Source organism: Pongo abelii, chromosome 1 (genome assembly GCF_028885655.2).
Source record: "Pongo abelii isolate AG06213 chromosome 1, NHGRI_mPonAbe1-v2.0_pri, whole genome shotgun sequence".
In the NCBI taxonomy this organism is placed as follows: domain Eukaryota; kingdom Metazoa; phylum Chordata; class Mammalia; order Primates; family Hominidae; genus Pongo; species Pongo abelii.
This window is the reverse complement of record NC_071985.2, coordinates 78,730,658-78,756,870: the sequence shown is the minus strand read 5'-3', so window position 1 is coordinate 78,756,870 and position 26,213 is coordinate 78,730,658. Positions and strand designations below refer to the sequence as shown.

General features: G+C 40.2%; 1 protein-coding gene across 3 annotated transcripts in view; it reads left to right on the top strand.

Moving 5' to 3' along the window:
- Nucleotides 1-25,961, top strand: part of FMO4 (flavin containing dimethylaniline monoxygenase 4) — a 30,081-nt gene extending 4,120 nt beyond the window's left edge. Inside the window, 8 exon segments of one of the 3 annotated variants that reach the window (NM_001134051.1) lie at nt 3,284-3,423; nt 6,479-6,667; nt 7,613-7,775; nt 15,186-15,328; nt 16,250-16,449; nt 17,945-18,297; nt 20,898-20,967; nt 24,946-25,961. In NM_001134051.1, coding sequence (NP_001127523.1) covers nt 3,292-3,423; nt 6,479-6,667; nt 7,613-7,775; nt 15,186-15,328; nt 16,250-16,449; nt 17,945-18,297; nt 20,898-20,967; nt 24,946-25,369 — 1,674 coding nt within the window. In that variant the 5' untranslated portion in view covers nt 3,284-3,291 and the 3' untranslated portion in view covers nt 25,370-25,961. 3 annotated transcript variants of the gene reach the window in all.
- The last annotated feature ends 252 nt before the right edge of the window (nt 25,962-26,213 follow it).

Genomic DNA, 26,213 nt, shown 5'->3' with positions numbered 1-26,213 from the left:
ATTTTATAAATAATATATGTAAGGTTGCTTCAGTAGGTTGCTCAGGGTCATAGGGCTAGTTGGTAGCAGAGAAAGTTCAAACCCAACTCTGCTGCCTCCAAAATCCATTTTCATTGCATCCCGTATAGCTCTCTCAACTAAAGAGGGACTCCCAAATAAAAAGTCTAAGAGGAAAAATGATACATTTTGTAATAGATAATGAAGCCACCAGGTATGGCAATCTCAGCCTTACAAAGCGCAAGGCAGCAAATACATTCGGAAATTGGCAGCCCTAGGAAATCCTTCTGATCCTCATTGCAAGTTCATGAATCTGCCTTAGGGTCAGGTAAGTCTAAGGGTTCCTGGAGGACTCAAAAGTCTTTCTTTACTCCCTCCAGTCAGTAAATTATCTTAGATTTTGTGCCTGGGGATTCTGATCTCATTAAGAGACAAGCTACAGAGCCATAGAGAAAAACTCCAAGCCCATCCCAAAGGTGCAGCAGCAAACCTGAGCAAAGATGAAGGAAGAGGCTTAGTGACGGGAACCACAGGATACCTCAGGCTCTCAGACCAACAGCATGTTCACATCTTGGTTTCAGATCCTCAAATCCATACTCAGTGCAAACTCTGCCTCTTAATAGCAGTGTAGCCTTAAGTTGTTTCAAATGATTATGCTAATTTCCCATTTACTGGTCCTAATAGCTCAAAAAATATATGCTCTCTTGTTTCCCCAAGGCAAATACCACTGTGATATGTGACATGAGACTACAAAAATCACACAGGGGTTATACAGCTAGATCTTTCCTCAAAAAATGCTGTATCTTCAAAGGCAAAGTGAAATGAGTTACATATATTTCATAAAACAATGGAATACTTTGAGGTCTCAACTATCATTTATGTGTCTTCTGAATTGGCCAAGTGGGTTGCAGGGAAAAGCAGCACTTGCAACTAAGTCTACATGACATATTAAGGGCCTCAGTGTGACATAAACTTGATTTACTAGAATTAACTCAGCCCATTTGATTGAGACAAAAGCAATGTGAAATGTGCAGAAGGCTAAATGATAAAATCCAGAAAAACTGGTAAAAACTGGTCTTATATCCCCATGTATGTGTATGTGTATACTTCCTCCAGTTCCCGCTGACAAGCATGAGCATCCCCATTTCTAGCTGACATCGTCTTGGGCTCCAGAATATCCCTTATGACGTTCCTTGGGGACTTTGTTTTCTATTATGGTCAGTCTTGCCTCTGCAAGTTAAGAACCTCCCCTCAACCCACGTAATATCCTTGTTTTATGGCAAGACATGACCGTGACCAGCTATTCTTTAGGACTTTAAATGCTTTGAATCAAAACCAACATTTCTACTGACTGAAATTCCTAGGATTCAAAGGCAAAGTGATAGCAAAGAGCCCCTTTAATACTGAGAAATTCTAGCATCCCAACGGGGTCAAGGTACTGTCTATACTCTCTAATAATACTACTACAGATTGAGTACTCCTTATCCAAAATACCTGGGACCAGGCCAGGCACGGTGGCTTATGTCTGTAATCCCAGCACTTTGGGAGGCTGAGGCCAGCATATCACTTGAGGTCAGGAGTTCAAGACCAGCCTGGCCAACATGGTGAAACCCCATGTCTACTAAAAAATACAAAGATTAGCTGGGCATGGTGACAGGCACCTGTAATCCCAGCTACTTGGGAGGCTGAGGCATAAGAATCACTTGAACCTAGGAAGTGGAGGTTGCAGTGAGCTGAGATTGTGCCACTGCACTCCAGCCTGGGTGACAGAGCAAGACTGTCTCAAAAAAATACTACTAATAATAATACTTGGGATGAGAAATGTTTCAGTAGGATGAACGTGGTGGCTCACTCCTGTAATACTAGCACTTTGGGAGGCCAAGGCAGGAGGATCACCTGAGCCCAGGAGTTCAAGAACAGCCTGGGCAATAAGGTGAGACCCCATTTCTATTAAAAAAAATTTAAAACAAATAAAAAATAAATGTTTCACATTTCAAGTCTTTTCAGATTTTGGAATATTTTCATTATACTTACTGATTGAACATCCCAAATCTAAAATCTGAAATACTCTAGTGAGCATTTCTTTTGAGTTTCATGTCAGTATTCAAAAAGTTTTGGATTTTGGAGTATTTCAAATTTTGGATTTGGGGGTTTGTGCTGCTCAACCAGTAATAGCTAAATTTAGTTGAGCACTTACTATGTAGCAGGCACACTTCTAAAACCATTCCAACATTTATCAGTCATTTAATCTTCACAACAACCCTTTAAAGTCATTATTATTATTACTATTAAAATGGAAGAGTTCCCTGACCCCTCACAGAACTTGCTGCAGGGGTGTGGCTTGTTTGCATGTTCAAACCCCTTAAGGGAAGGGGAGCATGCAGACAGGCAGGTGCAGGAGCCAGGGCTAGTGCTTTTCAGTTCCAGCTCCACAGTAGGATCTAGAGGTGTGTTAAAATTAATGCTCTTTTAGCAGTTGCTATTTACAGACAGCTAAGTATTACTAGTTCAGTGGAGATTCAGGTGACAGTCTTTTACACCCTGCCCTTTTGGTACCCAGGTCCTTGTCCAAAGTCCAGGAAGAATCAGGTCAAATGGACTTGAAGGATGGTGAATGCGGGTATTTTATTGAGTGGTGGAGGTGGATCTCAGTGGGCTTGTTGGGGAGCTGGAAAGGGGATGGAGTGGGAAGATGATCTTCCCCTGGAGTTTGGCCATCCTGGGCCAATCTCCTCTCCAACCATCCCCAGCTGAACTCCTCTTGATATTCAAACACTCCTTCTCTTCTCTCCTTCTCTGCCATGCTGCTCTGCTCTGCCAGTGGAGCTTGGAGTTTATATGGGCATGGGATAGGGGCATGGTGGGCCAGAATGGTCTTGGAAAAGGCAACATTGGGGTGCAAAAACAGGAATGCCTGTTCTCATTTAGGGCTGTAGGTTTCCAGGCTTGAGGGTGGGGCCTTTGCCAGGGAACTGCTTTCTTCTACTCAGTATTTCCTTGCCTCCTGTTGGTATCACTATTATTACCATTCGCATTTTACAGGTGACAAAACTGAGGCATAGACAGGATAGTTAGCCCAAGATCACACAGTTAATAAGTAGTGAAGCCAAGACTTAAACCAAAACAATCTGATTTCAGAGCCTGGATTTTTAAGCAGCATGTGATTCTGCCCCCACTCAAAGATGAAAAAAAGGCATATATAGCACTATAAAAGTTGAGTCTTGTGACAAGGGCTCTCTTCCAAACTTATTAAATAAAGAAGTTCTGCTTGACTTTCCTCTAACAGAGCATACCATGGCCAAGAAAGTTGCAGTGATTGGAGCTGGTGTGAGTGGCCTCTCCTCCATCAAATGCTGTGTTGATGAGGACCTGGAGCCCACCTGCTTTGAGAGAAGTGATGACATTGGGGGATTATGGAAGTTTACTGTACGTGGTTCACATCCTCTCATCTCTATCAGTCATGATCTGGCCATTTGCTTTGTCTCTGCTCAGACATGGTGGCTTTAGCCTGCCTTGGTGATCAAGTAAGGGAGTGGCTTACTGCAACAGCACAAACATGTGCATAATGCAGTGTTAAACATTAGGCAGGATGCAGTCTGATTGGTGAGGAATCTTGAGAATGTGCAGACTCGGGTCAGGGACAGTTGGAAGAGAGAGGAAAAAAGAGTTAAGTCTGATAGATAAGCGTAGTATTGGACATTTATGATGATTTCTGGACCGTGGACATTCTAAGACAAAGCAGCAGAGTGTAACATCAGGCAAACTGAATAGGACTGGTGAATATAAAACAGATTATACTCTAGGGAGAATGGAAGTTGGCAACAGGGAGTGGAACCACAACCCCCAGACATTGTTCAGGTCTTTAGGAACAGAACTGGCAAGAGTGAGGCAGGGCCCCAGACCTTGGAAGGCCTTGGGGGAGGGGGAGGGTTCGCTGTCACATTTTCAGAATAGAAAGAACTCAGGCACTAACCAATCCTTCTTAGAAGTGGAATATTTAGCCTCGGAGGCTACACTCAGGTCCAGGCCACCTGTTAGGTGACTTGAGCATCAGACAGTGGGGATGGAAGTGGTTAAATACCACCTGCCTCTGGTCAGGATTGGTGCTGGTTACTGGAAGTAGCAGGGTATCCAGTAGGGACTGAGGGATCTGCCCCAGTGGTGAAGTATAAGGAGGTATCAGAAGGTTTGTGCCTGTAATCCCAGCACTTTGGGAGGCTGAGGTGGGAGGATCACTTGAGGCCAGGAGCTCAAGACCAGCATGGGCAGCATAGTGAGACCCTGTCTCTATAAAAAATAAAATTAAAAACAAACAAAAAAAATAAGATGGAAGCTAGGCAAGCCCAAGTACTAAATGCTATAGCGGAAAAGAAGAGTGACATTCATTCAACAGGCATGAGAGAGAAGCCTTCATAAAAGACATGTTGTTTGCTATTAATAGATCTCTGATGGATGATGAATAAAACAGAATAAGCAACTACATATAAGCAGGAGTAGTCATAACCCTAGGATTATAGTATACTAGGAGAAAAAATATTTGGTATATTGTTAACCTCATCAAGCCACCAAATGTTTATGTGGAAGGAAAATATTGGGTCTGGTTTATGTAGCTTCTGCTATTTGACCCCACAGTTGGTTTGGTTTACTTCTTCTATTCTAAAGTAATACAGATTAATTTTAGAAAACAATTTTGAGGTAAACAAATAGGGAAAAAAAGAAAAATATAAATTAAGTAAGTGACAATACTCACAAATTAGTACTATTAAAATTTCAATGTAATTTCTCTCAGTCATATATATACAGTTGTCTCTTGGTGTCCGTGGGGGTTTAGATATCCCTTTGGTTTTGCTGTGGATACCAAAATTCTCAAATGCTCAAGTTCCTAATAGAAAATGGCATAATATTTGCATGTAGCCTACACACATCCTCCTGAATATTTTAAATGTTCTCTAGATTACTTATAATGCCTAATACAATATAAATGCTATATAAACAGCTGTTACACTGTAATGTTTAGGGAATAATCACAAGGAAAGAAATACGTACACGTTCAATACATATGGAAGCATCCTTTATTTTTCCCAAATATTTTCCATCCTTGGTTGATTGAATCCATGGATCTAGAACCTACAGATACAGAGGGCCAACTGTACTATTTTTTTCAAAAATGTTATCATAATATTAATTTTCACTCATTCAACAAGTACCTATCATGTTCTTCTGCCGGGACACAATGATGAACAAGGTAGACAGGGACTCTGTCCTCCTTGCAGTCCGGTGGGAAACAGAAACAGTAAATAGGGAATTACAAGACAGTGTCATCAAGTTCGCAGTAGAAGTACAGGATGCAGCAGGGCCGCATCAGCTACCTTATGCAGCTCCGTTGGGTCATGGATGACTTCTTAGAGAAAGTGACAGCTAAGAAAGAGGCTTAAAGGAGAAACAGAGATTAGCTTCAGCCACAAGAAGTTCATTGATGTCTTTAATATAGACCTATTTGTTTGGTTGTTTTGTTTTTGAGTGATGGAGATTGAATCAAGACAAGTTGAGGACTTCATGAGAAAACAGAGGCTACAGTAAATGATTCTTCTATGAAGATTGAGATAGGATGGAGAGAGACAGGGCTGAAGGGGACATAGGTTGAGAAGATGTTTTGTTTTGTTTTTTAAATTAGAGTATTTTGTGCTGATGAGAAGGAGCCAATAAAGGAAGGTAGATTGGGAATATACGGAGACAATAAAGAGAAAAATTAGTAAGGTATTCTCTGAGGAAAGGCAAAAAGGAACATGTCTAGGGCATGAGTGGAGGGAGTAGCCATGCCAATGGAAGAAGGAAAAGATACACAAGACAGATAATGAGCCCTGCATTCATGGAATTGTTTAAGGACAGTGTTAGTCTTGGAGAGCCCTATTTAATTTGGTTAGCTTCTTTGTGGTTTGAAAAATATATTGATTTTAATTATACAATCCCACCAATGATTTCTGATAATTATAGCATAGAGACCTAATGCTGGGTTTCCTGGAACTCTTTAAAATTACAAATAGTGGCTGGGTGCAGTGGCTCATGCCTGTAATCCAGGCACTTTAGGAGGCCAAGGCGGGTGGATCACTTGAGGCTAGGAGTTAGACACCAGCCTGGCCAACATGGTGAAATCCCGTCTCTACTAAAAATACAAAAATTAGCCAGGCATGGTGGTGCACACATGTAATCCAAACTATTTGGGAGGCTGAGGCACAAGAATAGCTTGAACCCGGGAGGCGGAGGTTGCAGTGAGCCAAAATCGCACCACTGCACTCTAGCCTGGGTGACAGAGTGAGACTCCATCTCAATCAATCAATCAATAAAAGTAAATAAAATTACAAATGGAACATTAATTGCTATGACCCCCCACGCTCAGTGAGGCTAGCATGAGCCACCATGATCTCTGTTCTCTTCCTCCTATCTCCATTATCCCAACAAGCTAACTATGCCTTCACCACAGGAATCTTCCAAAGATGGGATGACCAGGGTCTATAAGTCATTAGTGACAAATGTCTGTAAGGAAATGTCATGTTACAGTGACTTCCCTTTCCACGAAGATTATCCTAATTTCATGAACCATGAAAAATTTTGGGATTATCTCCAAGAATTTGCTGAGCACTTTGACCTCCTGAAATACATTCAGTTTAAGGTAAGATACTTTGGGTTATGGAAGATGAATAGATGGGGGCTGGCCTATTCAGCAATCTAATGAAAATTGGATGTTTAAAGTAAACTTTTTATTGATTTTATCTCTAAATAAATAGGAATATAATAAGGACTCCTCACTTCTGCTGCTGCTCAAGTTTTACTCAAATAAATCATTAAAATACTGAATTGGGGACGGGTGCAGTGGCTCACACCTGTCATCGCAATACTTTGGGAGGCCAAGGCAGGCAGATCACTTGAGGTCAGGAGTTCGAGACCAGTCTGGCCAACATGGTGAAACTCCATCTCTACTAAAAATACAAAAATTAGCTGGGTGTGGTGGTGTGCACCTGTGATCCCAGCTTCTCAGGAGGCTAAAGCATGAGAATTGCTTGAATCTGGGAGGCAGAGGTTGTAGTGAGCCAAGTTCATGCCACTGCACTCTAGCCTGGGCCACAGAGTGAGACTCCATCTCAAAAACAAAATAAAATACTGAATTTGCGGATTCCACCTCTAAATGCCAAACTCTCATTCAGGATGAAATTTTGACTTTTTTTAAAAGAGAAAAAAAGAATTTTGTTCATGAAGCCCATTGGGGAAAAAAAATCTAGACGTCTAAACCACAGAAATTATAATAAGGCAAAACTAATTTTCCTAAATTTCCCAAAGCATTGGGCATTGTAACTCATCTCTTTCTCACCAGGAATAAAACGTGACCGTTTCTTCCTTCCACTGAAAGATTCAAATGTCTTGAGTCAAAGTCTATATTGCCACCTTTGTGAGTTTGTGTAAGTTACTTAACTTCTCTAGGAAGATGATAAATCAATATTAATAGACCTCCTGTCATGGGACTTGACCTACTAAAAGTAACCGACATGGTTACCACACCAGTCATTGCATGAGGTCCAAGGGTGTTGGTGAGAAGTGAGTGTTTGTCTTTCACTTTTAGACCACTGTGCACAGCGTAACGAAGCGTCCAGACTTCTCCGAAACTGGTCAGTGGGATGTTGTCACAGAGACAGAGGGCAAGCAAAATAGAGCTGTCTTTGATGCTGTTATGGTTTGCACTGGACATTTCCTGAATCCCCATTTACCTTTGGAAGCCTTTCCTGGTAAGTCATTTCTACCTGAGACCATGCCTACGCTTCTGGGTTCTTCTAGAAATAAACTTATTGATTTGCAGTTGGAAATACCTCCCCATGATTATAGATAGCTTTATATTCACTCTCAAAAATAATATGTGCAAAATTACTTTAAAAGGTATATAAGGCACTATGTAGGTGTCAGGTCTTATTTATTTATTAATATAAATGTAATTATTATTGTTTAAGCTTTCTAATGTGTGTCTAATTCAAATTCAGTGATCACATAAGGCTCAAAATGATCCGATCTGTCATGAAAAAGAACAAGCTTTGATTTTAGGAATTAAATTACAGGTAATTTGAATCAGGACTGGCCTGTAATAGAACTTACAGGAAGTGAGAGTATATGATTTTTTTTTTAAAGAAACACACCAGAAATTAAACATGTAAAGCAATATATTCAACCTTCTCTAGAGTTGGAGATTCTTGGACAAATAAAACTTTGAAAGGGAAAAAAAAGCAATATATTCACCCTTCAAAACAGTCAACACAATAATCATACAGTTCTTCAGCTAGGCATAGTGGTTCATACCTGTAATCCCAGTACTTTGGGAGGCCGAGGCAGGGAGATCACTTGAGGCCAGGAGTAGGAGACCAGCCTGGACATCATGCTGAAACCCTGTCTTTACTAAAAATACAAAAATTATCTGGGCATGGTGGCTCATGCCTGTAATCCCAGCTACTCAGGAGGCTGAGGCACAAGAATTGCTTGAACCTGGGGGAGTGGTGGTTGCAGTGGGCAAAGATCATGTCACTGAACTTCAGCCTGGGCCACAGAGTGAGACTCTGTCTCGAAAATAAATGAACAAATAAATAAATAATCATACAACTCTTAAACCAGGGCTATCCATAAAAAGGAGTTTTAGAAACTTCCATTTGAAAATGCTTTTCACTGTGACAACATATTCTTTTTAATATACTCATGACTGTCAAATTGCCATCATTTGAGGTCAAAACTGATTATTTGAAAAGCCAAAAGCTATTCAAATTCAGTTGAGGGAAATAAAATTAATCAATTGACGATTACTAAAATGTAATAAAGCTACTCTTTTGTTACATATTAGTGGCCCTAAAGGCAATTGAATAGGTGAGTTTTTGAAGTATCTTCAAGGAATTAAAAGAACTTTTAAGGAAGGAAAACTGTGAAGAATAAAACATGCAGACATTGGCAAAACGAATGAAAATACATCTTATAAATGTAATCACAAATTGACAAAATATCCTATTCAAAAAGGAATGAAGTGAAAATTCAATACATAATTTTGCAAGGAAACAATATTATAAATGGTGGTTGGCTTCAGGCTTGCTGCTGATCTGGGGGCTAAACACACAACTGTACAGTACTAAAGGAATATAAAAACACCTCTTATGACATTTTCTATGGGAAAATGTGCTGTAAGTGCCAAACTATTGACTTGGATACTTTCGGAATTGATTCTCTTCAAGTTTGGGATTGTTTACCCTTTATTCCACATTAAATTCAGTTCCACATAGACTATCTTTTTTTTTTTTTTTTTTTTGGAGACAGGGTCTCACTCTCTTGCCTGAGCTGGAGTGCAGTGGTGCCATCTAGGCTCACTGCAGCCTCAACCTCCTGGGCTGAAGCAATCTTCCTGCCCCAGCCTCAGAATAGTTGGGACTACAGGTATGTGTCACCACACCTGGCTCATTTTTGTATTTTTTGCAGAGACGGTGTCTTGCCATGTTGCCCAGGCTGGTTTCAAACCCCTGGGCTCAAGGGATCCACCTGCTTTGGCCTCCCAAATACTGAGATTACAGGACTATAACTTTTTAAGATTCCGTTTCTGCTTTTAACTAACCACCACAGTATCTTTCACGAATAGCTGTAGGACCCCTGTTGAAATGAATGTTTTACTTGGGAACATGAACTCTTCTCTGCATAGAAAGTACCAGGATTATTTCTACACTATTGAAAAAAATCCATAGAAATCACAAGCTTTGTCTATAACATGTTGCCACAACTGTTTGAAAGTTGACATTGCAACACATGCATACCCTTTTTAAAAATCTATATTGTCAACCTAATGGAAGAAGCTGAGGCACAAAATGTGATTTCAAAGAATTTACTTGAGTCAAAATACAATCTTAAAGAGTTTCCTTGAGGATAGCTGCTTGGGAAACATTTCCAAGTTGCTTTGGGAAGTGCTCTGTTCAGCCTTTGTTACAAGCAGGTTTCTGAAGGGAACAGGGAACAAGGAGTGCACAGATACAAAGTTGTTGGACAGGAATTCTCATTAATTTACAGAAATAGCATTGATTAGTCATTGGCTGTACATTTTTGAACTATAGGCTATGAGTTGTGACATCCAGCGTATAGCATTGTCAGGGTAATTTATGGCTACTTAATGTCAGTAAGTCTAGAGCCCAAATAGCAAGTGTCTTCAAGAGGCGATTATTTAACTCATCATGGGAAGTGACATGTGATTGCTGTCAGATTTCAGTGCCTCTCTGGGCCTGATAACTTACAGGGGACTTGCATTCCTCAGATAAGTTTCTTTTCTTTCCAATATAAATTGACTTCTGCTGTTTTCCTGAATTAGTAGTTTTAATTTATCAAATATATTTCTTTTTTACTTTTTGGCACTGCATTGACATAATCATTGACTCAGAACTACCTACACATTCTCTGTTTTTTCTTCTTCAATATGTAATTACAGAGAATCTGTCATTTGCAAGTCATTGTGTTAGGCAATATGAAAGATATAAAATCCATGAGCAAAGTTGAGCCCTCCAGTAAATTCCCTCCTGGAAAACCTCATAAGTGCCTGAAAGTCCCACTCTCTAATGCATTTGATGCATATTCTGTTCCCACTTCTTGGAAACTTCTTCATGCTCCCCTTTTCCAATTTCTGATCATCCTTTAACAAATTCTTAATTTAAGAAAATCCCCTTCAAATGCCTTCACTGGCTCAGTCCAGGCTAGACGTCCCATTGGACCCATCTTAATGCCTTCTCTTCTGGGAGGGAGTATAGTAACATGCCTGACAGCTAAGCTCCAGAGTCAGACATCTTGAGTTCCCATATGGGCTCTGCTATTTACTGTATGGTCCTGGGCAAGTTGCTTAACCTCCCTGTTTTGTTTGTTTGGTTGGTTGGTTTTTGTTTTTTTGCACTGCAATCTCAGCAGTGCAAAACAAAAACAAACAGGGAGGTTAAGTCATTTGCCCAGGGATCTTTTTTTGTCTCAATCTCAGCTTTGACAAAATTGAATAATACTATGGTCCACTCTATAGGAGTGCTGTGAGGTTTAAATTTGTTAATACAGACCAGGTGTGGTGGCTCATGCCTGTAATCCTAGCACTTTGGGAGGCTGAGGCAGGCAGATCTTTTAAACTCAAGAGTTCGAGACCAGCCTGGGCAATATGGTGAAACCCTGTCTCTACTAAAAATACAAAAAATTAGCCAGGCATGGTGGCATGTACATGTAGTCCCAGCTACTCGGGGGGCTGAGGCGGGAGGATCACTTGAGCCTGGGAGGCAGTTACAGTGAACTCTGATGATGCCACTGCACTCCAGCCTGGGTAACAGAGCTAAATTCTTTCTCAGCAAATAAATAAATTTGTTAATATGTATAAAGTTCTTAGAAGCCTGGGACTAGCATAGCAAGGACTAAATAATTGTTACCTATTTTCTGTTTACTTACTTACATCCCCATTAGAGGACAAAGTCTTTATTTATTTATTTATTTTGAGACAGAGTTTTGCTCTTGTTGCCCAGGCTGGAGTTCGATGGCATGATCTTAGCTCGCTGCAACCTCCACCTCCCAGGTTCAAGCAATTCTCCAGCCTCAGCCTCCTGAGTAGCTGGGATTACAGGTGCCCACCACCACACCCAGATAATTTTTTTTGTACTTTTAATAGAGACGAGGTTTCACCATGTTGGCCAGGCTGGTCTCGAACTCCTGACCTCAGGCAATCCACCCACCTCGGCCTCCTAAAGTGCTGGAATTACAGGTGTGAGCCACCGCACCCGGCCTAGATGACAAATTCTTTGAGGGTATGGGTCGGGCACGGTGGCTCACACCTGTAATCCCAGCACTTTGGGAGGCTGACGCAGGCAGATCACTTGAGGCCAGGAGTTTGAGACCAGCCTAGACAACATGCAAAACACTGTCTCTACTAAAAATACAAAAATTATCCAGGCATGGTGGCATGCACCTGTAATCCCACCTACTCAGGAGGCTGAGGCAGGAGAATCACTTGAACCTGGGAGGCGGAGGTTGCAGTGAGCCAAGATCACGCCATTGCACTCCAGCCTGGGTGACAGAGCAAGACACTGTCTCAAAAAAAAAAAAAAGTTCTTTGAGGGTAGGAACTGCCTTTTGTTCTCACATTCCTTAGACCTGACCTTAGACCTAGCATAGTACCTTGGGTGGTGTTGAAAGTGTTGAAAGAACAGGCTATATAAGATACGACTATTAGCCAACTTTTTCCTTTAGTATCCCTGCAGACTTGATCTGTGAGGCTTGTCCTTCCATTGGCCCTGGATGAAATCTCAGGCAGTTTTCTGCTTATTCTCAGATAATGAAATGTCCTCTGATCATTATAAGTCACCCCAAAAACAAACAAAAAAAAATCTCATTTTCATAACTAAAATGTCCTGTTCATGCAATAGTCAAAATTTGCAACTGCATGTAATGTAAAAGCTTCTCCCTCCACCATCTGGCACCTGCTATGAGCTGACAGCAGTGTCAAGAAGAGACAGTGTGCTTGACTTCCTTCTTCCTCTGCCATCCTCTCCCTCTGAACCCTAAACCTATCAGCTGCAGTTTCTGACCTTTGCAGAATTGGAGTTGGGGAAAGGTCAAGAAGAGGTAAGAGAGAAGAAAAGTTCTTTCTGGACTGGCCCCAATCCTGGGCTAGTTTTCTCTGATCTCGGGGGTGTTTAAAATTGGCTTTGTCAGGTGGTGTCCCAGGTTCTGATTCAGAGAGACGCTTTATTACTGGGGATATCTCAACTGTAGCTTCTGTTACAGATTATATGCTCTCAGGCTGGCTACCTACAACTCTCTAACCCCCAGTTTTCCCCAGGTCATCACCACACAGACTATCTGTTAGGGCCTCATTGTGTGTTCAAATTGCCACCTTGGGCAAAGTTCCCTTAAGCTGGTGTCAGACTGGCTCTCTCCCAAAAGGCCTTCTGGTCCACATGAAATATAGATCTTGCATTGTCAACAGTGGGAGAAATGCTGCCAGTGCAGCCACCATCCCTCGAAGGCAGTCCCAGTCACGGCCTTACGAGCACCAGTTGCTGTGCTCTGTAGACCCCGAACATCAAGGTCTTGCTCAGAGTGGTCTCCTTGAAGCCCCTCACACCTGGCTCCATGTCAACATGACAGAAAATGCCACAATTCCTGTCAATTTCCAACTCCCAGCCACTTCAACCTCAACCATTTTAGACTGTCAAAGTGAGTGTGAGGCTAAGTCAGGATCACAAAACTGGCCTCAAACACACAGTTTCTGCAAATTCAGCATAGTTGGTTTAGCACCTCACTTGGAATGCGGGAATTATTGTTTAGTGTCCAGCTTTGGGGGCCTCTGTAGGCAAAGAATCCTGTTAAAACATTTCGGGAACTATTGTTTAGTGTCCAGCTTTGGGGGCCTCTGTAGGCAAAGAATCCTGTTAAAACATTTTGTTATACAATCTACGTCTTGCCCAGGATGTTCAGCATAGTGTATAGGATGTTTCTTATTATTTGTGAGTTTGATTTCCTGAAGCAACTGCTTTAAAAAAGAACACTGATGTGGACTATAAGATCTCTTATGTTTTTAACAAGGCAGGTTGTAGCTATTCAATAAATGTTACCAAGTAAATGAATGAATCAGTGACTGAATAGGAGGAGAATGATATATTCTAGAAGAGAATTTAATCTTTGTATATTGACACTTCAAAGGTACTTGAAGCCTTGGAGTGAGACGCAGTCTAGTCCTCAAAACTGCTGGGCTTCCCTTTCAGATTCTTTGTCAATGCTTCATCTCATCTGTGATTCTGACCATCACTGGCCTCATCACAATTGTTTCCTCTGTTACCTCCCACAGTTTCCATTGTTGCTGCTGCTGCTGTAAACACCCTTGCTTCCACTATTCTTACCATTCTTAGTTTATGTGAATCCATGGTTCATGTCTATTCTCACGCTGCTAATACACACCCAAGACTGGGTAATTCATAAAGGAAAGAAGTTTAATTGACTCACAGTTCCACATGGCTCAGGAGGCCTCACAATCTTGGCAGAAGCGAAGGAAGAGCAAAGTCATGTCTTACAGGGTGAAGGCAAGAGAGGGAGCATGCCCAGGAAAACTCCCATTCCTAAAACCATCATATCTCGTGAGACTTATTCACTATCAGGAGAACAGCATGGGAAAGACCTGCCCCCATGATTCAATTACCTCCCACTGGGTCCCTCCCATGACATGTGAGAATTATGGGAGCTACAATTCAAGATTTGGGTGGGGACACAGCCAAACCACATCAGTCTTTTATGTCTGCCAAGGAGATAATCACCAAAAATGAATCAAAAGAAGAAATATTTGTAGTCTTCCTTACATATGTAAATATCATTATAGCTGTGCTTCTATGGACAGGGTATTAGGAGCTTCATGAAAGATCAATCAGAAACAAGTGTAAATAACGTAAGAATAAAACACAAATAAGCATACTGCATAATAACACATCAATAATAAAGCATAAAGTAAAATAAGCATAAAGTACAAGTAACATGAACTTAAATCACAAGAATAATTACTTCATTTACAAAAGAACTTACCACAGAATCTCCCCTGTGGAGAATTTTAATTGAATCAAAATTTAATATGTAAATATATTATATATACAAATCACATTCTGATAGAGTATATCTATTGGGCAAAGTAACATACATCAACAACCTACTGTTTTTGTTTGTTTGTTCAAGATCTTTATTCAGTATCCAAAAGAAGATGTCAAGTACGTATTTAGATACAAGTGTAATGGTCCTGGGAGAAGCCACAGCTGGATATAATACTTAATGAGATGAACTAGATACAATCTACTTTTTGCCCAGGATGTTCAGCATAGTATATAAGGTGTCTCATTATTTGTGAGTTTGATTTCCTGAAGCAACTGCTTTAAAAGGGCACACTCATATGGAATTCAAGATCTCCTATGTTTTTAACAAGGCAGTTTGTACTAAATCCACATCTGGGCTCACAGCATCCCAAGGGAGAGGGAGGTTATATGCTTTTTCTACTTCCTGCCACAAGCAGCATAAGCAAAGGGCTGCCATAGTTGTGGGATTTCCCTTTTTCCACAGACCCTATCCCTGTGTAGTGAGAAATTATAACTTTAGATATTTCAGACTTTCTGATCCTTCACTCCTCTCAGGAATTCATAAGTTTAAAGGTCAGATCCTGCATAGTCAAGAGTACAAGATCCCAGAAGGCTTTCAGGGCAAGCGCGTCTTGGTGATCGGTCTTGGGAACACTGGAGGAGACATTGCTGTGGAACTCAGTCGAACAGCAGCTCAGGTACATCATCTCTGAATTAATGCCCCTAATCCCATCATCAGTTATGCTAGCTGGAAAGAGATATTCAAAACTATGAAGTACATTGGCCAATTGCTAAATTATGCAGACACAGAGTAAGTGGGAAAAAAAAAAAACATTGAAAATCTTTAAAGCCACTCACGGCCCTTTCTGAACTATTTAAAAAGCCATGCTTTACAGAACTGAACTATCTCCAAGAAGGGTCTAGGAAAATTGTGTGGATGCCATACCTCTAAGCATTTTTCAGAAGTGCTCCTTCAGAAACAAGACCATATAGGCAAATTGCTTCACCCAGGTTAATTATCTTTTTTTTACACTCTCCCTTTGTCATTCTGGCAAAATCCCTATGTAAAAATAGAGAGGTCATGTTCTTGAATGTTTCTAAGCTCTCTACTAAAAGTGATATTTGTACCTTGTTTTGAGATGAAAGCAGCTCTTGCACAACAAGTATACATAATGGTTTTAGAAAGTCTAAGCCCAGATTCACAAATTAGAAATCTATTGCACTTTAGCATAAAAGGACAATGATTAGATCTGGAAAGAATAGATTTTTATTTAAAAATAAGTTAAAATTGCTTTTCCATACCTTCACTTTAAGTTCTATTTTGCTTACATGTAAAAAACTGCCAGATCAATTCCATGTATCTACAAATATTATACTTCTATATTTATAATTCTATAAACATAGTAAAATATTTAAGAGATATACAGATCTAGTAAAGTGATTTTGAGAACAATGACAGCAATAGGAAGAGATAATCGTATGTAAACCTATGTACAAATTCACCAATCCTCTATTGTTAAAAGACCAGATTGGAATAAGATCATTTGAAACACACTGATGAAAAATACTACAAAATGATGAACATTTATTTATCCTCCTTGCCTTACTTTACTTTTTAGGTACTTCTCAGTACTAGAACTGGTACCTGGGTTCTTGGGCGCTCTTCAGATTGGGGCTATCCTTATAATATGATGGTTACAAGAAGATGCTGTAGTTTTATTGCACAAGTTCTGCCTTCACGTTTTCTAAACTGGATTCAAGAAAGGAAGTTGAATAAGAGATTTAATCATGAGGATTATGGATTAAGTATTACCAAAGGGTACTTACATTTTTTATTTAGTAGAAAAATTATTAAATCAATATTTCTCATTATATTTTATTCAGAATTCAAAATGTTCAACAATTGTAATATTGCCTTTGTTTATTCTACTCTAAATCCATTTCCCTAAAACATTGTTCATCAGGTACCATAGCAGTTCTTAAAATATGTGTATTCTCTTTCTGGTAGCAAAAGTAGTGATTCATGAGGCTGGAAGAAAATAAAAGATGAAAACTTTCATTTCCTGCTGTTACAAATATCACATATTTTTGTTGTTGTTGTTGTTGTTGTTGTTGTTGTTGGGGGTTTTTTGTGTTGTTGATGTTGTTTTTGTTCTTGAGACAGGGTTTTACTCCCGTCACCCAGGCTGGAGTTCAATTCACTGCAGTCTCTGCCTCCTGGGCTCATGCTATTCTTCTGCCTTACCCTCCCAAGTAGCTAGGACTACAGGCACAGGCCACCTCGCCCAGCTAATTTTTGTATTTTTAGTAGAGACAGTGTTTCCATGTTGGCCAGGCTGGTTTTTGAACTCCTGGTCTCAAGTGATCTACCTGCCTCGGCCTCCCAAAGTGCTGGGATTATAGGAATGAGCCACTCCACTCAGCCAAAATGATATATTTTAATATACATCTGTATAGAGTTGCACATTGGCAAGTAAAAGAAAGCCTTTGAAAAGCACGTAAGGTCATTAAATATGATTTTTATTATTCACTTGACCCAAATGTTTTTCTTTGGTAAGATATCTTTTTTTGTTTTTTGTTTTGTTTCTTTTTTTTGTCTGTGTTTTTATCCTTGAGATGTCTTTCAACTTATGAGGAGAACTACTGGCAAAGGATGATTTGATATGTAAATTTTATAAAGAAAATATGTTTGATGTGATTAGGTAGAATGATGGTCACACTGAAAATATGTATCAGTATAAATTTTTTTTAATGGAGTCTCACTCTGTTGCCCAAGCTGGAGTGCAGTGGTGTGATCTTGGCTCACTGCCACCTCTGCCCTCCCCGGGCTGAAGTGATTCTCCTGCCTCAGCCTCCCAAATAGCTGGGACTACAGGTGCAGGCCACCATGCCCAGCTAATTTTTTGTATTAAATTTTTATTTAAAGAGTTCCTTGCTAATTTCCTGTCTGCCTAATATCATTCCCTAGAGTCCTAAGTAATGTGAGACCCAAAATTGATCATCAAATGGATTGTTGTACACTCTATGCTGACACTCTGAGAAAAGCATTGCTCCAGAAATTAGTTCTAAGAGATAGAGAGTTTTAAACCCCAAGCAAGAAAGAGTAGGTTTAGTCATTTTCCGTATACCTTCTACTGAGAACAGAAACACAAACCCATGTTATAAACATACTAAGTAGATGACTTTGAATTAGACATTGGTTAATTCTCTTCCTTAGCTTGACAGGTAATTTCCCTGAATTGACTAAATAAATCATTTGCTGAAGTTTCTCATAAAAATAACTACAGTGAATAATTTTCTCCTTTGTGTCAAAGGAAAAAAGCAAAATTCATTGTGAATGATGAGCTGCCAAACTGTATCCTCTGTGGGGCAATCACTATGAAAACCAGCGTGATTGAATTTACAGAAACCTCTGCTGTCTTTGAAGATGGGACAGTGGAAGAAAACATTGATGTTGTGATCTTCACTACAGGATATACATTTTCTTTTCCATTTTTTGAAGAACCTCTTAAAAGCCTCTGTACAAAGAAGATATTTCTATACAAGCAAGTCTTTCCCTTAAACCTAGAGAGAGCGACATTAGCCATCATCGGCCTTATTGGCCTTAAAGGATCCATCTTATCAGGCACAGAGCTCCAAGCACGATGGGTCACAAGAGTATTCAAAGGTACCATGACTCTACTGAAAGTCCTCTCTTTGGATCTTAAAATTGGTGCCCTGCCATTTAGCTAAAATCAAACAGATGTGAACTAAAGTAACAAAATATTTTTTAAATTAGTGTACAATTAATTGTATATGTTTGTAATATGAGGGTGTGCTGTGTCACTTAATGTGACTGAATAGGAAAAGAGATTTTGGCTCTGTGGATGAGATAAATTTGGACAACAGAATGTAATCAAATTTCTCAGGTTAGCTGAAATTATTGAAGGCTTCATGATCCTATTCTAGCCTAGTCTAATCTATTTACTCTTAAGTCTTTTCATTTAGTACTAGAAGTACAATTTCATATTGCTCCCAAAGAAAGATATTGGAATAATATACACTATGAATGAAGTTGAGATTAGAGACCCATAAAAAATATTTTAGATACTGGAAACTACTTTCTGTCAATTATGCAATAAGAGCATAGATGCTGGAGTCAGAGCTACCAAGGTCCAATCCCAACTTCAAAATTCTTTAGCTTTGCAAGAACCCCTCTAAATCTCAGCCCCTTCATCTGTAAAATGGGGATAATAAATCCTCTATGACAAGAATTTTGTAAAAAGGATAATGTCTGCAAAGCAATTAGCACAGTACTTGACATATAACTAACACTTATTAAGTGACAGGGTTTCTCTGACCATTGCTATTGCTATCGTACCTCTCTAAAGCAGGGCAAATTTTAGATTAGCAAGCATTTTAGTTTTAAAGAACTGCAGTTTTCTTGTTTTTAAATATAAACAGCCATAGCAATTAGGCCAATCAGCTATGCTGTAGAAGAATTCTGTTCTTAATGAATAAAAACAATCACCAATAACTTATAAATAGCATACAACATGGTATTAAGTAGTGTTGACTTCTATCAAACTGTAGAAATATAATAGGTATCAATCACACTTAAAACCGTACGTTCTCCTAAGTTGGCAAAAAAAAAAAAAAATGTTATTTGAATGGGGGGAGGGGAAAGAAGGCAGTTAGAAAAATCTCATTTTATTTACATTACAGAAAAAAAATTCTACAACCCTGCAGTAAATTACCACAAATTTCTGTTTTTTAAGGTCAGTTAAAGAGCTTTCACAGCATTATCCAATTACATTAAAACCACAAAAGACTTAATTAACTACCTGGTTTTAAAAAGTGTTTTATGGTGAGCTCCAAAATGGTTATTAGAATGATAAAGTTGACAAAACAAAACTCGTTTAGCTCACACCATAGGAGTAATGGCGTGCTTCTCCTGAGAACTTCCAAAAAGCAATCTAGGAACAACCAATTAAATCTTGCTAGTTTTTTAGAGGATAAGGTGACCCTAGTGGAAAGCAGTCCACAGAGCTTAGTTGGACCTATCTCGTGTGTAAAGTAAACACACACCCTGGGCCAGCACTTGGTACCTAACAAGGGCAGGACTGGCCAGAATGGGATGGCAAACAGGGAAGACTAACAAGGGTCACAAGTGGCCTGAGGTGGATAGAGACAGTGAAGGGGCAGGGGGTGGGGACAGAGTTTACATTATAAGAGGGAGTATGGACGTTCTAGGAACCCAGAAGACAAACTGGGATTTTAGTCTCAGGGAAGCTGGACAACTGCAGAGAATTATCAGGGTGCAAGCTGTTAAGGAAGAATAAGGTTTAGAATTCAGAAAAACAAGAAGAGCAGAGTCCAAGTGCTAAGACTGTCTAGACAGGAGACTGGGAATGAGCAGGTCCTCACAACAAAAGCAGAAAGAGCCTGGGTGAGACTGACTGAGAAACTGCCAGGCCCCTTCCACACTTGAGGCTCCTTGTGTAACAAAAATAAAAATGTTGTAAGACAGGGTTATAAAGAGGGTTTTTTTTTAGAGACCAGTCCTCACTCCATTGCCCAGGCTGGAGTGCAGTGGCGTGATCATGGCTCACTGCAGCCTCCATCTCCTGGGCTCAAGGGATTCTCCCACCTCAGCCTCCTGAGTAGCTGGAACTATAAGCCCATGCCACCACACCTGGCTAAATTTTTATTTTTTGTAGAAAGAATATCTTGCTATGTTGCCAGGCTGGTCTTGAACTCTTGGACTCAAGCTGTCCTCCTACCTTGCCCTCCCAACGTGCTGGGATTATAGGCATGAGCCACTATGACCAGCCTAAAATGGGGTCATTTTAAGTGTTTACATCTAACCAACTAATAGCTTTAACACAAACAGGCACACGCACACACACACACACACACGTACAATGTGGAGGGTATACATACAATATAATATAAATTATATTATTTGTACAGTGAAAGCAGATGAAGAGAGACAGGGCAGGCCAACTGGCACAGGTGCAGGTGTCTGATGAGTGTGGCGCAGGCTGACAGCTGGGCCATAGAGGCATCTCTCCTCACAATTCTGGCAGTAGAGTACCCTGGTTAAGTGAGCTGGGCGGGGAATTTTACCTCCAGAAAATTATTTTCTGTGCTGCAATTCCATTCTGAGCTTTGACTATCATGTGCTCTGAAGTTAGAGCAGTGGGAGGCTAGAAATGAGTGGGCGGAGAATTTAAATAAAGGAAAAGCCACATGTGACTTTAGTGTTGTTTGTGATTTTTCCCACAGGACTCTGTAAGATACCGCCATCCCAAAAATTGATGATGGAGGCTACTGAAAAGGAACAGCTCATTAAAAGGTATGAAATGTAGCTTGCTCTAGGGAAAACTTACAGGATATTCTATTACAAAAAAAGGATTCAGAGTATAAAAGCCATTCCTAGAGAAGCAGTATGGCAGGTTGGAAATAACTCTGCATTAGGAATCAGAAGGATACGTTTTTAGTCCTAACTCTGCCACCAATCAGACGTGGCCTTAGACAAGTCATCTGGGGACACCAGGTCTTTTCAGCGGAACACACAGCCTGGCCCCCTACCAGTGGCAATCCTGTCTTCACTTAGTCCAGGAAATCTATTCTGACTTCACTCTCTTCCTACCTCTCAGGCTGCTCTTTCTCTGTATTTGCTGGTATCGCCTCTTCCTCACTCCTAAAATTTAGTGAGCTCCAAACTTAGTCCTCAGGCCTCTTCTCATTCCTATTTATACCCACTCCCAGGTGGCCTCATCCAAGCCTGTGGCTTTAAATATCATCATATACTCAGGGCTCCCAAACTGTGTCTCTGACTCAAATCTTTCTCCAGAACTCCAGACTCCTAATTCCACTCCCTCTAGATAGCTCCACTTAGATATTTAATAGGCGTCTCAAATTTAATATGTCTAAAAATGAACTCTTGACCCCCTCCACCCCACATCTGCCCTGTAAATGGGCTGATCTGAAACTTTTCCCCATCTCAGTTCATAGCTACTCATTCCAGTTGGTCAAAACCAAGTTCAGTCAAAAACCTTGGAATAATCCTTTCCTCTTCTTTTTTTCTCACACCCCATATCGGCAAATATTGTCAGCTCCTGCCTACCAAATAAATCCAGAATTCAGACACTTCTCACTGCCCCTACTGCTACCATCCCAAACCAGACCACCAACATCTCTCATCAGGACACTTGCTGCCACCTCTTACCTGGTCTCCCTCCTTCCACTCTGTTCTACAATCTAGGCTTGCTTGTCACAGCATCAAGAGTGAGCCACATCACATTGCCCTTCTACTCAAAACCCTCCAGTTGCTTCCTTTTCACTCCCAGGAGCCTCCCTACAGCCTCTGAGGCCCACAGTACACCCAAATATTGATATGCCCTCACTGCCTACTGCTCTCCATCTCATCCATGCTGCTTTAGGCATTCCAGCCTCCTACCTGTTCCTCAAACATACCAAGCATAACCTCCTCAGAATCTTTACGCTCACTCTTCTGTGTGCCTGGAATGTTCCACCAGACACCTAAAAGACTCACTCTGTTCAAATGTCACTTAATAGGAGAGAAGCCTTCTCTGACAACACTATATGTGACAGCAACCCACCCTGACTCACCACTGCCTCTCCCCTTACCCTCCTTTCTATTTCTCAGAATGCCCATTATTACCACCCGATATATTACATATCTACTTAGTTGGGGTTTTTAAATAATGTGTTCATTTCCCCCATTAAAATGCAGGCTTTTTGACAGCAAGGACTTTGTTTTGTTCACTATTGGATCTCCAGCACCTACAATGGTGCCTGGAATGTGATAGACACTTAATGTTCATTTATTTATTTATTCACTGAATGAATGAATGATTGACATTGGGACATCATGAAAGTTTACTGACAGAAATAAGTAAACTTCATGAAAAGTAAAACATCATGGAAGTTTACTGACAGGAATAAGTAAATAAGTAAGTTTACTGACAGAAATAGGTATGAATAATGCTTTCATATTAATATATAATATGCTCATATCTGTGGAAAGTTCAGTCCACGTATACCAAGTATGGCCCTCTCAACTCACAATTCACACCAATAAAAAAATTTAGGTACATATGATGCTTTCTGGTCATGTTCATTCATTCAACAGCTGTTCTATTTGGACTGATCAGACGTTGTTCTCACAGCAAATCCAAGAACTGAAAACATTATTTAAAGTTTCTCTCGAGTTTTTAAGAACCTACAACTATTTATGGAGAACAAGCAGCCCGAGGATGATCTTTTTGATAGACTCAATACTGGTATTCTGAATAAGCATCTTCAGGATCTCATGGAGGGCTTGACAGCCAAGGTATTCCATACATACAATGCCTCCATCACGCTACAGCAGCAGCTAAAAGAACTCACAGCCCCGGATGAGAACATCCCAGCGAAGATCCTTTCTTATAACCGTGCCAATCAAGCTGTTGCAATTCTTTGTAACCATCAGAGGGCACCACCAAAAACTTTTGAGAAGTCTATGATGAACTTGCAAACTAAGATTGATGCCAAGAAGGAACACCTAGCAGATGCCCAGAGAGACCTGAAAAGTGCTAAGGCTGATGCCAAGGTCATGAAGGATGCAAAGACGAAGAAGGTAGTAGAGTCAAAGAAGAAGGCTGTTCAGAGACTGGAGGAACGGTTGATGAAGCTGGAAGTTCAAGCTACAGACCGAGAGGAAAATAAACAGAGTGCCTTGGGAACCTCCAAACTCAATTATCTGGACCCTAGGATCACAGTGCCTTGGTGCAAGAAATGGGGTGTCCCAATTGGGAAGATTTACAACAAAACCCAGTGGGAAAAGTTTGCCTGGGCCATTGACATGGCTGATGAATACTACGAGTTTTAGCCATTCTCAAGGGGCAGGGTTCTGTGAAAAGGAACAGTGTGGTTTGGGAAAGATGGATAAACTGAGCCTCGCTTGCCCTCATGCCTGGGTGAGAGAGGCAGCAAGTCTTAACAAACCAACATCTTTGCCAAAAGATAAACCTGGAGATATTATAAGGGAGAGCTGAGCCAGTTGTCCTATGGACAACTTATTTAAAAATATTTCAGATATCAAAATTCTAGCTGTAAGATTTGTTTTGAATTTTGTTTTTATTTTCAAGAGGGCAAGTGTATGGGAATTTGTCAGCATTCTACCAGGCAAATTCACTGTTTCACTAAAATGTCTGGATTCTCTTAGCTACTGTATGCAAAGTCCGATTATATTGGTGCGTTTTAACAGTTAGGGTTTTGCAATAACTTCTATATTTTAATAGAAATAAATTCCTAAACTCCCTCCCCTCTCCCCCATTTCAGGAATTTAAAATTAAGTAGAACAAAAAACCCAGCGCACCTGTTAGAGTCGTCACTCTCTATTGTCATGGGGATCAATTTTCATTAAACTTGAAGCAGTCGTGGCTTTGGCAGTGTTTTGGTTCAGACACCTGTTCACAAAAAAGCATGATGGGAAAATATTTCCTGACTTGAGTGTTCCTTTTTAAATGTGAATTTTTATTTCTTTTTAATTATTTTAAATATTTAAACCTTTTTCTTGGTCTTAAAGATCATGTAGATTGGGGTTGGGGAGGGATGAAGGGCGAGTGAGTCTAAGGATAATGAACTAATCAGTGACTGAAACCATTTTCCCATCATCCTTTGTTCTGAGCATTCGCTGTACCCTTTAAGATATCCATCTTTTTCTTTTTAGCCCTAATCTTTCACTTGAAAGATTTTATTGTATAAAAAGTTCCACAGGTCAATAAATTTAGAGGAAAAGAGTATTTGGTCCAAAAAAATGAAAAATAATTAAGATTTTAGGGCTTTTATTTTTTCTTTTGTAATTGTGTAAAAAATGGAAAAAAAATAGCAGAATTTTAATGTGAAGACATTTTTTGCTATAATCATTAGTGTTAGAGGCATTGTTAGTTTAGTGTGTGTGCAGAGTCCATTTCCCACATCTTTCCTCAAGTATCTTCTATTTTTATCATGAATTCCCTTTTAATCAACTGTAGATTATTTAAAATAAATTCCTATGACTTAACAGAAAAAAAAAGTTTCTCTTCCATCTCTAGTAAAATTAATTGCCTCCTTTTACCATCTCTAGTAAAATTAGCTTCAGATACCCTCTGTAGATAAACTCCTTCAATTTCTTTATTCCTAACATACAAAAACATTCCCAAATATGGTTTGATTTCCCCCAAAAAAATGTAACAAAATGGTTGGAGGAGGGGTGGGTCTGATAACTTGAGAAATGCAGAGCAGGTGTGATTAATGAAAGGTCCTCCCTCTTTTTTCCTCTCAGGGGAGTGTTTAAAGACACCAGCAAAGACAAATTTGACTACATTGCCTACATGGATGATATCGCTGCCTGCATAGGCACAAAGCCCAGCATCCCGCTTCTGTTCCTCAAGGATCCCAGACTAGCTTGGGAAGTTTTCTTTGGACCATGTACTCCTTATCAGTACCGCCTCGTGGGCCCTGGAAAATGGGATGGAGCCAGAAATGCCATCCTGACCCAGTGGGACAGAACATTGAAACCTTTAAAAACTCGAATTGTCCCTGATTCCTCCAAGCCTGCCTCCATGTCACATTATTTAAAAGCCTGGGGGGCACCTGTCCTACTTGCCTCTCTTCTACTTATCTGTAAATCACTTTTCTTGAAATTGGTGAGAGATAAACTACAGGACAGAATGTCCCCTTACCTAGTAAGTCTTTGGCGAGGATGAACCTGATTGTTATGAGGGCTGCACCAAGTCATGCTAATTCTATCTCCAAGTATCTTGTGCATCCCTCCTCTGCTCTCCATCATAACTGCTATTAGCCAAATTGAGGCCCAGTCATCTCTTATATGAATTATTGCATTGTCTTCTTCTTTGTTTTCAGTACCCTCTTTCTTGCCACCCTTTCCAATGCATCTTCTACCCTGCTACCTCAGTGATTATTCTAAAATAAATATCTTTGATATGGTTTAGCTGCATCCCCACCCAAATCTCATCTTGAATTGTAGCTCCCATAATTCCCACATGCCGTGGGAGGTAGGTAATTGAATCATGGGGGCAGGTCTTCTTCCATACTGTTCTCATGGTAGTGAATAAGTCTCATGATATCTGATGGTTTTATAAATGACAGTTCCCCTGCCCAAGCTCTCTCGTGTCTGCCACCATGTAAGACGTGTCTTTGCTCCTTCTTCACCTTCCACCATGATTGTGAGGCCTCCCCAGCCATGTGGAACTGTGAGTCTGTTAAACCTCCCTTCCTTTATAAATTACCCAGTCTTGGGTGTGTCTTTATTAGCAGCAATAAAACAGACTAATACAATATGGTTTATTACTCTAAAGTAAATATATGGTTTATAAATATATAGGAACCTCTGATTCCCAGGAAGGTCTCAGTAGGAACAAAATGGCATTCAAATTAAGTTGAGAAAATTTTTTTTCTCTTAGAGACAGAGTCTCGCTCCATCACCCAAACTGGGACACAGTGATGCAAACATAGATCACTGCAGCCTCGAACTCCTGGGCTCAAGCTATCCTCCCACCTCAGCCTTCTGAGTAGCTGGGACCATGCCTG